The 17,995-nt window shown below is 41.2% G+C and overlaps 2 protein-coding genes across 10 annotated transcripts in view; one reads left to right on the top strand and one right to left on the bottom strand.

Annotated features, from left to right (window-relative positions):
* PRUNE2 (prune homolog 2 with BCH domain) overlaps window positions 1–1,093 on the top strand; it is a 137,907-nt gene extending 136,814 nt beyond the window's left edge. Inside the window, exon 9 of the mRNA XM_031054399.2 lies at window positions 871–1,093. Within this exon, the coding sequence (XP_030910259.1) occupies window positions 871–892 (22 nt within the window). The 3' untranslated portion in view covers window positions 893–1,093. The remainder of the gene's footprint in view (window positions 1–870) is intronic.
* A 1,044-nt stretch (window positions 1,094–2,137) lies between these two features.
* GCNT1 (glucosaminyl (N-acetyl) transferase 1) lies at window positions 2,138–16,083 on the bottom strand. 9 transcript variants are annotated; one of them, XM_031054228.2, is made up of 6 exons: window positions 15,421–15,576; window positions 13,980–14,036; window positions 11,483–11,578; window positions 8,743–8,845; window positions 4,920–5,051; window positions 2,138–4,514 (listed from the first exon to the last, which is right to left on the bottom strand). In XM_031054228.2, the coding sequence occupies exon 6, from the start codon at window positions 4,385–4,387 to the stop codon at window positions 3,107–3,109; it is 1,281 nt and encodes a 426-aa protein (XP_030910088.1). In that variant the 5' UTR covers window positions 4,388–4,514; window positions 4,920–5,051; window positions 8,743–8,845; window positions 11,483–11,578; window positions 13,980–14,036; window positions 15,421–15,576; the 3' UTR covers window positions 2,138–3,106. The 9 variants fall into 9 exon arrangements, with proteins under 9 accessions (XP_030910088.1, XP_030910087.1, XP_030910081.1 ...); XM_031054227.2 differs by lacking the exons at window positions 13,980–14,036; window positions 15,421–15,576 and adding an exon at window positions 15,717–16,083; XM_031054221.2 differs by lacking the exon at window positions 13,980–14,036.
* Window positions 16,084–17,995: the final 1,912 nt, after the last annotated feature.

Here is a 17,995-nt window from a genome sequence, read left to right as displayed (position 1 = left end):
GCTCTTTGGTATATTCTTTAAGTGACAAAAAAAACCAACCAACCAAACAAACAAACAAACAAAACAGAAAAAAGCCAACAAAGATTTTTGATAGTAAAAGAATCTATAAATTAAACCAGTGAAATATTGCAAAAGGACTTGAATGAAATCACAGGTATTTTTTTTTAATGACTGGCACAGTCATTCAGAGCTAGCAAGAACAGTGAATCTGGAAGAAAGGATTATCAGCACAGTACAAGTATGTTGGAGCAGAAGGCCTCTTCTTTCATTTTTATCTTCTAATGCATTCATATTATAGCTCAGGCCAATTTTTAATTGTCAAGCCATTTGGAAATGCACCAAGTAATGATGATCTGGTTGGCAACCTTAATTATATCTCCAGTGTTCATCTTCAGGGTTTCTTGTCATTTTCTGTTGTGCTAGATAGGAAGCAGTGAGAGAATAAACTGTGCACTTGCTTCCTGTCAAATCAAACCTAAGGCAGGAAGTGTATCCAATGCACTGAGCTCTTGAAAAATTCTGCTATGGAAAATTAAAAAGACAAGCTGGGGGAGTTTGACCAGCATACATGTTACTTTAGCAATCATTTCACAGGCTACTCTTTCCTTCCCAGCAATGGTGAATTGAACTGAGAAACTGAATCAGTTTTGAAATAAAGAAAAAAAAAAGAAAGGTTATTCAGTAGGCAGAATGCAAACCAGTTTCCTTCCTGCCTACCCAAAAGATGATAAGGTCACAGTGCAAGGGCTGGTGTAAGCTGGGTGCATGCAGCCGGAAGTGGAAAAAGCTGGTTCTTTGAGTGCCCCGAGCAGCACTGTCGCTGAACCCACCATCCTGGCTCTGATTTTAATTGCTCTATCCTTTGTCCAGCTTCCAGGTTCAATCCTCATGAAGGTCTGTGTGCTGTCTTCTGTCCTGAGAGGGAAGCTGAAGATGATCAGAGTAAACCTGCAGTTTCCTGTATTAGAGCACCACTATATTCAGACTTAATGGTTGAAGGGTTGATGTAGTTGAGAACAAGCCATTAGACCTTAGCTGAAATAACTTTGCTTTTTAGCCTGACTAGGACTTAACACCTAAATGTGACTGCTAGCTCAACAGGGGGCCCCTCTGTGAATGGGGAACTGCCCTTCTGCTTGCTTAGCAAGGGAGCCCTTTGAGGGTGGGGACCTGCTCTTCTGGTGAGGCATGATAAGCAATGCATTAAAATTTGGACCTGTAGACAGCTTGCATCTGCTTCTGTAAATTGCTTCTAAGCAGGGACATCCCTAATGGTAAGATAACAATTTGAAATAGTAATTTCCAAGTACTATGTGCAGTGAAGTTACATGTTGCTGCATCTTGTGCAAAGGTGGTAGTGCATAACTTTCTCTAAGAGCATTTTTGTGGGAAAGCCAAAGGGTGGGTAAGACAGGGGATTCCCCACCACCACCTCAACTCACAAGTTTTAACTGCCTGTTTATACATCATGTGAGAGTCGCTGAAGACTCCCTAAACAACTTTCAGGTGGTTTTGAAAGTGGAAATTATCAAGAAAAGGCTCCATTTAATCTTAAATTGCTTGCCTTCCTAGCTTATTTGCATGATCAACAGTAAGCAGTTCATTATGGTTGTGTCTAAATATCGGGGCACACCTTAGGGGAAATTTCGTTACAAACTACTTTGTAAGAAACACATGCTGCCATCACAGCAAGAAACAAAAAATTTGATCTATTTTTGCATTTGCTAGTACTTGTAATGAATTCCAGTCACCTCAGTAGTAAGAGAGAGCTGGCAATAACCATGCATGACAAACCTGAATTGCCATCATAAGAAGTAATATTGTCCCTCACAGCGTTCCTATTCTCCCAGCACCGTGCTTCTGTGGTACACTGCAGCAGCTAAACTAAGCAGGGACCTAATCTGTAACAGATCTCATCCAGATTTCCTCCTTTCTATTCCACCAAAAGAAGCAAATAAAAGTCAGTTGCATCAGCTAAACCTAAACAAGCACAGATTCATGAATGAATGAACATATAAAAGAAAGAGAGGACTTGTCTCAGTTGCAGCTCCAAGTTGTGTATGGCAAAACATTTCAGGTCTTCATTAGGATTTTGGTGGTGCCTCTAGAAGAACTTTAATTATAGGAAGACACAATATCATTAGGAAAAAATAACTTTATTTTTTGCATACTCACTGTTAAAAGAACCTGGAATACAAGTTGAGCTTAACAGAAGAAGAAACCAGCAGTTCCACCAGTGACACTTAAGACTCTATTGAAGTTCTTTAAAGTTTTTGAGAAACATGAGTCATTTTGGATCCAAAAGCAAGATTCCTGATACAGTGAAAAAAGTAAAATTCCAAGTCTAACATTCACCAGGCACAAAACTTATGTTTCCCTGAGAAGATGTAATTACAAACTGGTGTATAAACTTTATATCACATTATTGTGGGGTTTAAGAGTACAAAAGCAAGATTTGACTACAAAATTTTAAACACAAGTCCTTAATACTCCATGCTGAAGTTGAAATATTCAGGAGGATTAAGAATTACATATTACAGAATTACAGCAATCAGATTTAAATTAAATGAAGACAGCTGGCTTTGGTATATTCCCTTTTATACAGTTTTCAGATTAATTATAGTGTTATTTTCCTGAGATATTTCAGCACTCACTACAAAGCCTGTGCAGTCCAGCTGCTTTTTTCCCCCTTTTATTCCTGCCTCTTCATCTTTCCCTTTCAACTAGCATTACATTCATGGGAAAAAACCTGACAAATAATCATGAGCAATATACATTTTCCAAGCCTTGAAACAAATAGTTTGGCCAAAGGAAGCCCATTAACTACATCTTTTAGATAATAAATATTCCAAGTAGTTGACCTTCCAAAAATTACTATCTTCTATTTTATACCTGAAATTCTAAACATCAGTGTGCAGCACAAGTCATCCCCATCTTGACGTTATTTGTCCCTCTTGTCTATGAACAAGTCAGGGAGGGTGTCATCACCACCATATTGACATCATTATACCCATGATCAGCATCACTACTGTTGGCATTACATGTTAAAAGTACATAGCTGTATACCGTTCGTACCTATATTTTGTCACAGGAGCATGCAGTATTATCAGTTCTTTTGCAGATACAAAGCTTTGTGTCGCAAATACTCTTCCAAACATTTCACTGCAAAAGGGTCAACATCAGTGTCAAACTTATTAGCAAAGAAGTGGTGGTTTCGTAAGATCCAGTTTAGGTCTCCTACCCCAAAAACACAGACAGAGCGAACATGAACTCCACTGCATGGTGGGTAGGGTGCACCTTTGGACACATCCCCTTCAAAATACTGCCACTTGACAAATCGGGCCAGTGCATTCATGTCAGAAACATCATATTTGTCACTAGAAGAAACTGCACCTGGAACTTCAGGGATTCTCTGAATTGTTGCCCACAAGTACTCATCTGGGCTGTAAGTGTCTTTTGCCCATTCAATAAACTGAAGTATTTTGCTGCTTTCTAATACGTATTCAACAAATCTTCTGCTAACTACAAAATAGGCACTACCAGAAAAAATTGGAGTACTGAGAGGCGGTAGTTGTTTGTCTATGCCTGTGTTCTTTATTTTACCATCAATAATCTCATGGTGTTTTTTCCACCTTACTTCTTTATAAACAGGCATTTTTTCTGTTTCCAAGCTGTTTTCACCTTTAAGGGCTTTTAATTTCTCTACTATTTCCTGGTTGGTCTTTATTGGAAAGTCCATGCCACAGAGGTTTATTAGGTATTTCCAGTTTGAACTTCTTCTGTAGAGGTCTTTCATGCAGTTAATGTCTGCCTGCACTCTGCTCCATGAAGCATATACAACACTCTCTAACTGACTAGAAATAAAGACATTATCAAAACATGAGACTATTCCCCTCACAGCAGCAAAAAAAGATTCTGGAGACTTTCTGTCAACATGAATGCAGTAAAAATTCTGAGGGGCATAGATTGATCTTAGAAGTCTGTCAAGCATCTCAATTTTGTGATACACCACTATTGAGTAAGCTATTGGAAATTCTGCTTCTTCATTGCTGAGAGGTTCCATAATGTATTTCCTAGTCTTGGTGAAGGAGACACAGTCTGCTGTCATGTTAATATAATCATTTGTTGTTACTCTGGGGCGTTTCTTAAATGACACTGACAACATCTCAAGCTTTACCTTTTGAATTTCTTCTATATCCCCCTCTATAATCTTGGTGCAGTTAACATTGCCAACAGGATCTTCTTGTGTCAGCTCAAGATGTCTCTGATTTAAGAAGTCTTGTTTCTGGTTAACTTTCAAAACTGAAATGATTACTACAATTAGAGTTAAACCCAAGAAAAGCCTGAAGCGTAAGTTGTGGCAAAACCGTAATTTCCTCTTCAGCATTTCAAATACTAGGTAGATTTGTAGGGCTAAAAAAATCACCTTCCGCTCTGCTCATGTCAGCTTTAACAACTTCAGAAAAAATAGTTTCTGTTTCTCAGGAATTTGGTGAGTTGTTGAAGAAAAAGTCCTAAAATAAAATTAAATATGTCTGTCATTCAAAGACTAAAAAGTCTCTTTAGAAAGTTACTGATTAATATTACATTGTTATTTAGAAACAGTAAGAAGGTGAATACATCAGCCAAAAATATTCTATTGAAAATTAGAAATTAATGAATAAAGTCAGTTTATTTTTATAGAAAAAGATTGGAAGAGGCAGATAGTTTTCATGAGACACTACTAAGTGTAGTACTAAGACTACACACAGAAGTTCAGTAAGAAAACAGAGCTGATTCAGCTGCATCTGGCAAAATTAAAGCCAGTAAAACAGATATATTAACGAGAAGCAATAATTTGGTGCTAATTCATGCTTCAGAGTTTGGCAAGAATGCTTTATACTCACGTCAGCATTGACTTGTATTTTATTATAACTTACCACTCACTTCCTGGATGCTAGTCATGCGTTATCTTCTCACTGGGAAAGCAGACCCCGAAGCCTTTCAAGATTTTTGTGTGAGATAGGGTCTTCAACATCCTTCAGATGAGCTTAGAAATACCATCAGGACAGCTGATGAGAAGAGGAGAAAGAAATTGGTATAGCATAACTCCTCAACTTTCATAGTGGTGAGAATACCTGTGACTGAATTGCTGAAGTACCTTTTTAAGGTCAAAGGCAATACTTTTGGCCTATCACTAAAGCTGATTAGTGCTGTCACTGCAAATGCATGTATCTAAGAGCACAACAGTGTTGTCTTACTATTGTTTAAACACACTTGTTTTTTATGATTCAGCAATTGCTTTTATGTGGAAATATGTCAAGCAGGGTTATAACAAGATTTATAACCTGCCAGTCTTATTTTCACCTTTGTTTCACAGGAGCTACATAATTTTTGTTTGTTAACCCTCTCTCTCCTTAAGCACCTTTTTTCTGCTTCAGTACTCTGTGAGAGGAACACTGCACTATAAAGCAAGCAGCTACAGCTGTAGAGTTGAGAAAACTGCAGTCAAGAACTGGATTACAGAACTAGGTGTCTTTTTTTGTAAGTACTACCCCAGGCAGGTAAACGGATCAAGAGCAAGCTATGCTTAAACAACTTACATTGCCACTCAAATGCCATTTGCACTTACATTGCCTAATAATTCAGGGCACATCTGCATTTCAAACCAACCTCCTATTGCAAAAGCCCATACAGTTTACAGAGAATGTCTTCCAAAATTTAAAAGGTTTATGAAATACTGAAGTACTTGAGAGATCTACAGCTCCCCTCATTTTTACTACTTTCAAGAAAAAAGTAGTGCTTCTGAATCACTTTCTGAATAGCTCTAAGCATAACTGCTACTCCCAAAAAAACTATTAAGAAAATTTGCTTAAGTGTACACTGTGTCAGCATTTGTCTTCCTCCTACTCAATGCTCCCCTCCCCTTTTCTTGAAACTACTCCAGTATCATTTTAGCTTTTGATTTTCAGACTGTGGCTTTTAACAAGTGCACATAAGAAATTAGGGCCTGGCATTAAATACTATTTAAATACATATTTATGACTAACAGCATTATATAAATATCTTATTTACCATAAAGTGTACTTTGTTTTCAGAATTACAGCTGTAATTATTGTATCCTGCATTTCTAATTTATGTTAGGGAGGTAGACATTTCTTCAAAGTCTGTTTTAGGTGTCAAATTGGAAGAACTAAAATTTTGATCCTTAAGGTAAGCGTGCACTTACAGCTGAAAGAATAGAGAAGCAACTTTGAAATATCAGGTCTCACACTAGGAATTTGAATGTAAACCCCCTCCAAAAAACAAAACAAAAACAAACCCACAACAATAACCCAGACAAACTTTGAAAAGGGGAAATTCCACAATTACCACTTTTTGTTTGCAATGTAACATCAAACACAAAGATATAATTTAAATCAAGTTTTAATATGCTTTATAACTTATCACACACTTGCTTACATGATGTCCTGTTAGTTTTGACTAGTAGATCAGATCCAATAAAACTAAAATCCATCACATGTGGAATTAACAAAGGAAGTATGCTAGCCTTGTCATAGTGTCCCTAATGTCTATCAGGTATATATTTCCATAGGATGAAGCCTGTGATACTGGTTACCCTTAAATTAGTTTTCTGCCTACCAACTTAGAAATTAAGACTTCTCTAGAACCTAAAATGTACTTCAAATGCACTTTTATTTATGAAGCTTTACTGTTTCTTGAGCATGAGATTTAGCACTATTATTTTATCCCATTTTCAGTTTCTACAGGATCACTAGCTCCACTAGCATTATGGAGTAACACTCACTTGAGAAGGATTGCCACCCCCTTCCTGTGCTTTCCAATGCAGGGAGAAAGCAACCATTGCAGTCTTCACCTTCTACAACTTCTGAAGAATAAAGCTTGCTAAAGAGCCTTCCTGCTTCTGTTTTAGAGTAAAACTTAGTTGAAGGTAGGATAAAAGGTTTCAGAAAACCTTGTACACACAGCTGGGTGCAATTCCTATATTGTTTTGAGCTCAGAATAATCAAACCCTGCATTTCCAAAAAGAGATCTGCAAACATTTATATATTAAACATGGCTCTTAGCTTTAGGTGGACTTTTTTCCCCACCATCAAATTTGTATCACCAACACGCTGCTTCTTTGAACAGTCTTAACAATAAGTAGCAATTTGTTTATGCTTTCAATTTCTTTTCTAAAAAAGGCCTAAAACTTAATCATATCCCATTCTTTGCAAAAGCTGACATTTACAGGATAAGGAAAGATTTGGTACATTTTATCTGATAATATACCTGGGTTCTGTTTCATAAAGTTTTATGAGCCTAGAATACTCATTAACAAAGTTTCAGACTGCATTCAGTAAAGCTTTTAACGTCTTTTTCTCAAACTCTTCTTAGCTTTACTGTGCACACTAGAGAATGCACTATCAGAAACAGTACTTTGCACTGTGGGATAGCAGGAGGGAGGTTTGCGCAGCCACAAATAAAAGACTATGCTGCGACCTTGGTCTTTCTCTCAACTGAAGTTCAGTTTCCAAAGTTATGTGCTTGACTCACTTCCTTCCTTTACTTCCTTCTACTCAAGTCAGAGCTTGTATTTCTAACGAAGTGGTGATTAAAATAGGAAACTTACAGCAGTTGCTAGTATTTGAAGGGGTTAGTACAAAAGTTGAGTTAGCTGCCCATTTTCCTCTTTCCTGCCAAAGTCATTCTTCATTCCTGTATGCATACTGTATGGTATGACTTCTTTAACATCTTTGTCGGTGACATGGACAGTGGATTGAGTGCACTCTCAGGAGGTTTGCCTATGACACCAAGCTGTGTGGTTCGGTTGATACGCTGGAGGGAAGGAATGCCATTCAGAGGGACCTTGACACACTTGTGAGGTGGGCTGATGCCAACCTCATGAAGTTTAACCATGACAAGTGCAAGATCCTACACCTGGGTCGGAGCAATCCCAGGCACAGCTACAGGTTGGGCAAAAAGGAAATACAGAGCAGCCCTGCAGAGAAGGACTTAGGGGTGTTGGTTGATGAGAAAATGAACGTGAGCCAGCTTCAGTGTACGCTCACAGCCCAGAAAGCCAACAGTACTCTGGGCTGCATCAAAAGAAGCGTGACCAGCCGGTTGAAGGAGGTGATCCTGCCCCACTACTCTGCTCTTGTGAGACCTCACCTGCAGTACTGTATGCAGTTCTGATGCCCTCAACATAAAAGGGACATGGAACCCTTGAAACAAGTCCAGAGGAGGGCCACGAGGATGATCAGGGGACTGGAGCACCTCCCATATGAAGACAGGCTGAGAAAGTTGGGGCTGTTCATCCTGGAGAAGAGAAGGCTGCGTGGAGACCTCATAGCAGCCTTCTACTATCTGAAGGGAGGGGGCTTATAGGGATGCTGGTGAGGGACTCTTCATTAGGGACTGTAGGATAGGACAAGGGGTAACGGGTTGAAACTTAAGCAGCAGAGGTTTAGATTGGATATAAGGAAGAAATTCTTTACTGTTAGGGTGGTGAGGTACTGGAATGGGTTGCCCAGGGAGGTTGTGAATGCTCCATCCCTGGCAGTGTTCAAGGACAGGTTGGACAGAGCCTTGGGTGGCATGGTTTAGTGTGAGGTGTCCCTGTCTATGGCAGGGGTGTTGGAGCTAGATGATCTTAAGGTCCTTTCCAACCCTAACTATTTTATGATTCTATGATTACTACCAAAGACTAATGTTCTCCGTTTAAATAGACCTTATGGAAAGAAGGATTACTATACCTACTTTAAATATCCATTTCTGGCATCTCTTCTATGTCAGAGGGAAAATCACCCAGGTCATCAGCATCTGTGGAACAGGTACTCCCAAACTGCCAGGTGACATACACCTACATAAAAGTCACATCCTGATTTAACTTTTATATTACTGTAAAGATGCTACCGTAAGACATTGATTTCATTAACAATGTCTTTACCTTGTTATTGTATAAACTTGTGTTATCTCTATACACCGAGTTATTAATCTGACCCATGGTACTAATTGAACAAGTCAGCAATGGGGACTTATGCCAAAGGAGCTGAAGGGGAATAACCTTCACCAAAGAAAGGCTGTGGCTGTGAACAAAGAGGGAGCACCCTCAGAGCCCAGCTCAGCATGTGACTGATTTTAGATAAGTTTGGCTTCACCCATCCTTAAAAACAAACAGAAAATCCTACAAGAAACCCAAGTCTTCAGAGGAAAAGAAAAAAATCAAACAATTTACAAGATTATACCACAGCTCAGAGAGAGACCAAAGTTCATATGGAGGTCTAACACAGACAGGCTGGGCTGGTGCTGCAACCACGTAATGACTGTGTTATATCCACCTCTATATCCACGTGTCAGGGCCGGTCCTAAGGAAGAGGATGTTTGCAAGGGTGCAGAGCCCTGCTACCCCAGCACCCCAGCCCTGACAAAGGGCAAGTGCCTCAGCCCAGCAGCACAGAAACCAGGTCTGCTGTGCTGGCAGCCAGAAACTATTTGGTTGCCGTTTCATGGTGTGACTGGTCCGATCTTGAGGCAGGATGGATTTGGCAGCAGATCCAACCAAAAGGCCTCTGGGGAGCTCCCTGCAGTCAACTCATGGCTGCTGGCAGGGCCCTAAGGGCACTACTAGGCCTTGACAGGTCCAACCAAGGGCTTCTCAAGGGAGCTCAAGCACCTATTGTACAAAGACCGGCTGAAAAAGTTGGGGTTGTTCAGCCCAAAGATAAGCTGCATGGAGACCTCATGGCAGCCTTCCAATATCTGAAGGGGGCCTATAAGGATGCTGGGGAGGATGCTTCGTTAGGGACTTCATAGTGATATGACAAGGGGTAATGTGTTAAAGTCCAGGCTAGATATAAGGAAGAAGTTCTTTACTGTGAGAGTGGGGAGACACTGGTACAGGCTGCCCAAAGAAGTGGTAAATATCCCACCCCTGGCAGTGTTCAAGTCCAAGTCAGACAGAGCCTTGGGTGATATGGTTTAGTGTGAGGTGTCCCTGCCCATGGCAGTGGGGTTGGAACTGGACAATCTTAAGGTCTTTTCCAACCCTAACTATTCTATAAGTCTAACCAGCCTCTCCAAGCTCTCTGATGGCCCCTTCAGCCTTCTGGTGCTGTCAGCCCCTGCACCAGTGATACCACAGCCTAGCCATTGGCCCTGACAAGCTGGGCCCAAATCTCAGCCCAGCTTGACCTGTTCACACCCCCAGAAAAGTGCTGCCTTACTCCTGACCTGGCTGCCAGTCTCTGCTCTGAGAGACATGGTCATAGGGAGCTGCCATGGGGAGCCCCCTACCCTGCAGCACCCTGGAAAACTCTACTCACCACAACAGATCCCAGCAAACCTGTGATCTGGTTTTTATGCTCTTGTTTGGACTGATACAGCTGAGAGTGAGAGATATGTCTTTTCCTAAACAAGGTTCGAAACAATGGCAGCTTCTGATCAGTATTACACTAGGGTAGCATCAGTCTTTGGAAATACTCATTTTTCCTGAGTTAGTGTCAGCATTGGCACTGTACAGCTTCCCTTGTGTCAACTTGCGTTAAACACATTGCCACCTTCCAACTTGTCTGAAGCAGTTTAGAGACCAGAATGAAAACCCTAAACAAAGTAGATATTTTTTGTATTTAAGCAATTGCCATACTTTTTTAGACTACATATATATTTTCCCTGCAAAAAGCAGTTAGGGCTTGCTGCAAAATGGTATACAGACCCATCTCATGACAGGACAAAACTCATTAGGGGCTGATGACACAGGAAGAGATCTTTCAAGGTCCCTTCCAACCCTTGGGATTCTGTGATTCTGTGAAAACCACATGTATCGTAATTTTGACACTGAAGTCTTTTCACACATCCGTGCAAAAACTGTTAAGGCAAGATGTTGAACACCAATTCAGCATCCAAAAAGAAGCAATGTAGCCTCGTAAATACACCATGGGGAAGTATCAGCACCCAAAGTTCAGAAGGGGATAGGAAAAGAGTAAGTACTCTGAGGTACTTCAGAAGCCTGTAAATCTTGTGAATGGCAGAAAAAAGCTTAGTTGGCATGGAAGATGTCAGGATATCAAAACCAGTTTTAATAAGAGCAGGAAAGATCTTGATAAGTCTTGCAGGCTTAGCAAGTTCTGGTATCACAAGTCTCAGCATTGTGGGCTGCTGAACTAACATGCACCCAGCTCCTTCCTTTAAATTTTCCTATTATTCTGCTTCTTCTAACAAACACCAGAGGAAGTAGATGGTGAGGTTTGTTCTCTTGTAGTTGCTTTGATGACTTTTGGCATACAGCTGTTGTGGAGAGGACCCAGCAGCATGAATATTAGGAGGGCCTCTCTTGCATGTCCACAGACACATTAGCTTTTAATCAAAGCTTTATGACAGTGAAACTTCCTGGCAGCTGTACTAATAGTCTACATCCATTCACATCAACCTGATACTTTTGTTTTTACAGAAATGTGTTGAAGAAAAGCCAAACAGAAAACATAATGCTGAGTACACCCACCTCGGAAGTGGTAGCTGGGATGGGCCAAGAGACAAGTAATCGTTTTGATGGGTGGGGAGATAGAGTCAGAACTGACTGATTTTTCCGTTTTCTTGCCTTGAAAGGAGGGAAGATAAAAGAAAAGTTCAGCTCCCCTGAGAATAGTAAATGAGCAGGTGTTTACCAGATCCTTGCTGTTCTCTTTCCCCATTCACAAATTCCACCCGAGACCTAAAACTTTTCCTCAACACTTCAGAAGGTGAACCTCCACTGAGGGTGGATTTTCCAGAAAGTCCTTGAATTTACCAGGCATATCATCTACGCTTCACAGCTTACATCACCTACAAGCAGTTGTTGCAATTAACATGCTTCCACTCAGGTTCAGTTATGCAGAACATTCGTTCTGATGAGGAAGTGATTTTTAAAGCCATAAGCAGCTTGCAAAAACACAAACATGCATAAGCACAAAGACAGACTGACAGACACAGACATCTGCCAGACACAGAAAGGAGTCACATTTACTCAGCATTTCCATATCAAGCAGTACGATCTTGAAATCAGATAGCCTGTAACTGAATGAAAGTAATCATGTTCCGTTAAATAGTCTTCAGTCCTACTGAAAATAAGAAATGGTCCATAAAGCGACTATTTAGGTTACTATTAGACTGTATGGGACTAAAACCTTAATTCTGAAATTCATGTAAAGCCAGCAGCAGGGTTCCATATGCATGCATTTGTCTGCTCACTGACAACTCTCTGTAAGAGCAGGGCTTTTTCTTCAGAACTGCTTAAAAAAGAAAACAGAAACAAAACAAACAGCCAGACAAAAAAATTACTGACAACATAAAAAAATCCACAAGAAAACCCTACTTCCTTTTTATAGAAAAAAATTACACATTTCTAGTCCCTTGTTTGCTTAGAAGGCAGGCTTTAGAGAAAACTCCACAAACCACTCATACTGTTACACCTACCACGACACAGATTAAATAGTGACAGTAGGTAGAAGTTGATAGCTGTTTTTCAGGGGGGATGGGAGGAAAGTAGGGGAAAAAAAAAATCAAAACCCTGGGTTATTTGGAGATCTTCTGTTCAAATGTCAGGAATCTGACATTCGGAAACTTTTCTCCTTTTTTTAAAGTAAAACCCACATGAACAGACACTCGGTGTGTAAAACGGCACTGAAAATATTTCAATTTTGGCAGCCTTTCCACACTCTCTTGTACTACTGTATCAAGTAAATCTTCCTCACAACAAAGTTCAAAGCCTGATTGTCATTTGTGTTCATTTCCATCCCTACAGATCCCACAGGCTACAGGAGTAAGAAATTTTACTAAGGAAAGAAAAAACATTGTGGCAAAATCATTCTGTGATCAGCTCTTACCTTGAGAAATCTGCGACTGACAATAAGATATGTTTTACCTCAAGGTAACTTAACACTGAAAGTATATTTACAAATCCCAAAATTAAAAAAAAAAAAAATCCACACCACAAAAAAAAAAAACAAAAAACAACCCACAAAATCATTAATGTTGTCCAGTTTAACATCCAGTACAACTGCCTGGTGTTCATCAAGATAATTTGCACCTATTGGCTACTTTAAAGTAAAATGCATATATGTGTGTGTGTATATATATATCATTTATATACAACATTATTTTAAAGTAGGAACTACAATTTTGCCAGGAACAGAGCAGTTGCTGCACTCCTTGCACCCACCTATAGAATGTTTCTAATGGCTGCCTAGTGAGAATGTTGCATTTCAGAATGCACTGACACACTGGCAGACTGTTACAGGAAAGGTATTATCTATTAAACCACAGCTGTATCCGATGGGGGAAGGAAGAGGCTCTCAAATTTTTGAGTACTTGGATCCCTCTTCAAGTACAGTATTTAAAATATTATTCTGCAGAGATTTTCTTTAGCCCTGTGTAGAAGCCAGTATTTTAAAGCCATGCCTACAGTTACAGTTCATCAGTGAGCTAAAGCATAAGTAGTACCAGCAACAATCTCTGAAAAGAACAGATGTCTTCTGCAGTTATTGTAATGCTAACAAGGATCAGCATCATGCTAAGGTGCACAGGTTTAACTCTGTTGTGCAAGTCAATAATATAATCCTTCTTTTAAGCTTAAGAGGTACTATACTTTTTTTTCATGTTTTCTTTCACTGTTCAATTCACTGTTCACTACAGGTGAGAGGAGTTTCAGCTGACTTGCACGACAACTGCACATAAAATACAGCTCAAAAAGTGAAAGGTTTTTTTGTTTAAGGAGCAGATACTACCTGGAAAGTAGGCTCTACTACACAGAAAGATAGACACACCCCACCACCACCCCTACTATAGTTTATAGTGCTCTATATATCATCAGCAATTAGTAACTTTCCACTGTCGACTGGGTTATGTCAGAATCCAAATGAAAACCAGGAGGAAAATATTAGAAAAAACATTAAATCCTTTCATAAGACCAGCAGTGGGTTTTTCACTGTGGCGACAAATTTGGAGAGCAGGAGTTTACTCACCAAATGACCATATTCTCAGCACAGCAGACAATAAATCTTCAGCTAATATGTTTCCTACTGCATTTTATTTAAATTAGAAAAAGAGAAAACAGACTTAACAAAAGTATTTTTCATTTGTTTTAAGGCAAATTTTGGCTCTTCTGGCCTCAGGAAAGTACTACACAAGACAATTCAGATTCATAGGAAAAAGATGATGCTGACACATATGTTTACTATAGATAGAGAAAAAAGAAAACACGGAGGAAAAAAACAATGAAAGCAGTATTTTCTTTCATATTACACCTACTTTCAAAAGCAATGTACCACCGTAACTGAGCTCCAACTTGAGTTACAAATACGGCTTTATTTTTCACAAGAATTTTCAAGTTGATCCAGTAGACTGAAATGCTAGATTTGTCCCTTCTTCCCTTACTACCATTTGTCACTCTGGCCAGCTCAGCGGTTGCCCACCTCATATTCCATTAAAAAAGAAGTTTCAAACTGCAGACTCCAAAACGGCAAATCCCTCCTGCTGCCACTCCTCCTTTCTCACAAAAAAAAATCTACTTTTCTGAGCAATTCTGAAAGGAGGCAATGTGCCAGGGCATAACTGAGCCTCCTGTCGGTCTTCTGAGTCCTCCCACCCAACTGAGGTCACAGAAATCTATTCAGAACCTTATAAACAGCTTTGCTCTCCTAGAAAAAAAAAAATGTAAAGAAAAATAAAAGTTTTGTCCAGGCTTTTCCCAGTTTTTTCATCGTTAGCAGAGCAGGAAAAATTGAAAAAAAAAAAAAAGTCACATCCCAGGTTGCAGCACCTCAAGAGCATCAGATGTCCCTTGAACCCTGGGCTCGCTAACACACTTCACACCAACGAAGCACCCTCAAGACCACCAGCCTGCCCAGGGCTCCGCTGCACCACTGCTGCTGGAAAACGCAAAGGGACAAAGGAAAGAAAGACAGCCAGAAAGGGGGGGGGGGGGGGTGGGGGAACGAGAAAGGGGAGAAGGAAAAGGTTGAGAGAGTAAAGAAAATAAAGGTGAGAAATAAAAAACTAAGGCGAGGAGAGGGAAAATTAAAAAAAAAAAAAAGAGGAAGGGATTAAAAAAGGAAAACGGTGAAGAGGGGAAAGAAAGGGAAAAGAAACGGAAGAGGAGGGAGGAAAAAGGGGAGACAGGGAATGGGGTAGAGGGAAGACGGGGAAAGAACACAGAAAGAGGGAAGGAAATGTAGGAGGGGAAAGGAAGAAAGAAGGAACAGAAAGAGCGGAAGAAAGTAAAGAGGAGCAGAAAGAAGCGGAGAGGCTCAGCAGCTGCGCCTCCACAGTCCTCCCGTGCAGCACCTGCCCGGCCACCCCGCCGCTCATCGAAGGGGCGCTCCGCAGGGTACGGAGCCCCGGGAACAGCGATGCCCACAGCCTGGCCCAGTCAGAGCCCACTCCCGGCCCTTCAGCAGTACCCACTTGCGGGGCCGCACCCGCTCTGTGGCGGCTCGAGGTGTCCTGTTGTGTTGTGCTGTGCTGTTCCGTGTGTCGAGGACAAGCAGGGCACCCCAGCAGCGTGAAGCTGCAGGTCTCCCCGCTCAAACAGACTGTCGCTGAGCTCCCGGCCCAGCTCCCACCTCCTCCCGCACCGCCCACCAGCCCTCCCCTACCTCATCTCACTCCCGCCTGCCTGCCCCTTTCTCCCCGCGGCGGTGCCGGACTGCTACCACCCACTTTGGCAGCTGCTCTCGTTTAAACTTTAAAAAATAAATTACTGTCACTTTCTTAAAGCTTCCATGGTTTTGCCGGTGATGGTGAAAACCTCATAGGAAAGCGCGGGCAGCTCCTCTGCGGCTCCTGGCAACAAAAAGCTTTCTCGCAGCTCCCCAGGTCGTCCGGGCCCGTCAGGAGGAGGCAGCAGCATCCTCAGGGTATGGTCCAAACTACCGATGAGCCCACCATGCTGTGTGCCTCGCCGGGCGTAGGGGGAAGAGGAGAACGGGTCGGTTTGGTTGTGGCAGCCGCGTGTCTGTGAGCGGGCATCCGGCGGGCCAGGAGCTCCCGCAGACGGTGGTTTGCAACCTCCCCTCGGCACCGCCGGGCCGCCAGAAAATTGGCTTCTGCAGACACATGTGTTTGAAATGGGTCAGTGGGTGGAAAAACTGAGAGGCGGTAGACCGGGGTGGGGAAGGAGCAGACCTGGCTGCGAACCCGGTTACGAAACTTGGAGCGGTGTAAAGAAAAGCGTGTCCAGGCAAGAGTCTGAGGAAGATCTGAATTTGTCCCATCAAAAGTCTGCTCGACGGTAAACATACTCTGTAGCGTTTGGAGCGCTGTGAAACGTGAAGGTGGAGCTCAGGGGCATGCAGATTCTTAATATATCTTCAGAGTACCTAAAAATAAGTCAAAAATTCCAAGGAAACTGGAAGTTCAAAGAAAGCATCTTCTGCATTAAAAACACCCAAGTGCTGCAGCCTGAAGCAGCTTCAACAGAGTTTGCAGCATAAATTCCTCAAGAATCCCTGCAAATCAATGTTATCTAGAGTGCGCTACGATTTGGCAGATCAAGGCGTGCCTGAAGGACTCTGCTGTCCTTCCCCTATTCCAATTGTGAGCTCCCACTGGAGTTTTATGCATCTGCACAGTAAAGCTGGATCAAGGGGCTGAAATCTGAGAAGAAAATGAGATCTGTTTTCAAGGCTGTCACTGGGTGACACTGCCAAGAGAAGGGAGAATTGCCTCTGCATGTCAGCACTTGGATCAAACAGGTTAGTTTGGGAATGGACTGTGAGACCTCAAATCCACATTGTCATTTTATCAAGAAAGTTTTCATTGTAGATGGACCTTATCAGTAGACAGAGAAGTAGCTTGTTACTACATGCTAACAGGTGGGGAGAAAAGAGGGGTCTTTCTAGTGTGTCTGTTATTTATACGGCTGAACTATAGCATGGAGCACTGTACTAAAAAAGTATTTCCTCTGTAAACCCTGTAGAGGTTAGTAACATAAGTTTCCAACAGGAGTGAGAAATTTGGGACTGGGGAGAAAGATTTCCCATTTGTTTTTCTCAGTTGCAGCCAATGACTGTGTTGTGTTGGTCTTGCGTGTAAATTAGAACAGTAAGTCACAGGTAGCATGGACTTAACTTGTTTGTTGCCTTGCTAAACCATCTGCAAGGCATCACAGTATTGACACTGCAGTGTGAGAAGTAGTAACAGTGGAGCTGAACAGCAAGCACTCTTACAAGAGAATTGAGTAAGCTGTGGGAACAGATGTTTTCTTTCATTGTTTTTCATTCCCCCCTGCCTTAATTACTTACACAGCTACAGATGCAAAGAAGTGTGTTAGATCAAAACAAGGAAAGCACCAGAGTTTTGATGTGTATTGCTGCAGTAACAGAAAGTATGCTCTAACAACTTCCCATGGAGAGGAAAACAAAGAAGAAGAAAAAAAAAAGGAAAAAAACATCAAAGTCGTTGCTGAAAGTAGTTATTTTGGGTAGATAGCTGAAGTTCAGAAGTCTGTTATTCTCTATCTTTTGAACAGGTAGAAAGCTAAGTTCTATGTAGATTGATGAGAGAGGTCGTGATCTTTGGCTGACAATGCTGGCAAAGACATATCGTTTGTTTTTGCAGCTTTGCGACATTTCAAGGACTGTGTTTGAGTTATGATTCCTGTCATGGATTTTTGTCAACTGATCCTGAAAGAAAATGGATTTAATGGGTTTGCACCTGAGTTTTGCTGTTCTAACCTTGAGCCTGGAATATGAAGACACCAGGGCCCACAGGCTGCCCTTTCTGCTAAGTGATACATCAGTGAGAGATATGACTGTATGGCAACTCCGAAAGTAAAGTAAAAAAGAAAAAAGAGATGTCAAGAATTTTGGAAGTACTAATACAGAAATTAAATAAATGGAAGAAGTGGAACTTGGAGATAAAATAAAGACAAATGTGAACAAAAAGCAAGTCACAGATAAGAGAAATTAAAATTGCATAATTGATTTTGTTGTAAATATTGACTGGTTTGCATGAAATTGGTACACGAATATTTGATAGT

This window comes from Melopsittacus undulatus, chromosome Z (assembly GCF_012275295.1).
Source record: "Melopsittacus undulatus isolate bMelUnd1 chromosome Z, bMelUnd1.mat.Z, whole genome shotgun sequence".
NCBI lineage: Eukaryota > Metazoa > Chordata > Aves > Psittaciformes > Psittaculidae > Melopsittacus > Melopsittacus undulatus.
Note: the sequence above shows the minus strand (reverse complement) of the source record. Positions and strands in the feature narration are given on the sequence as shown.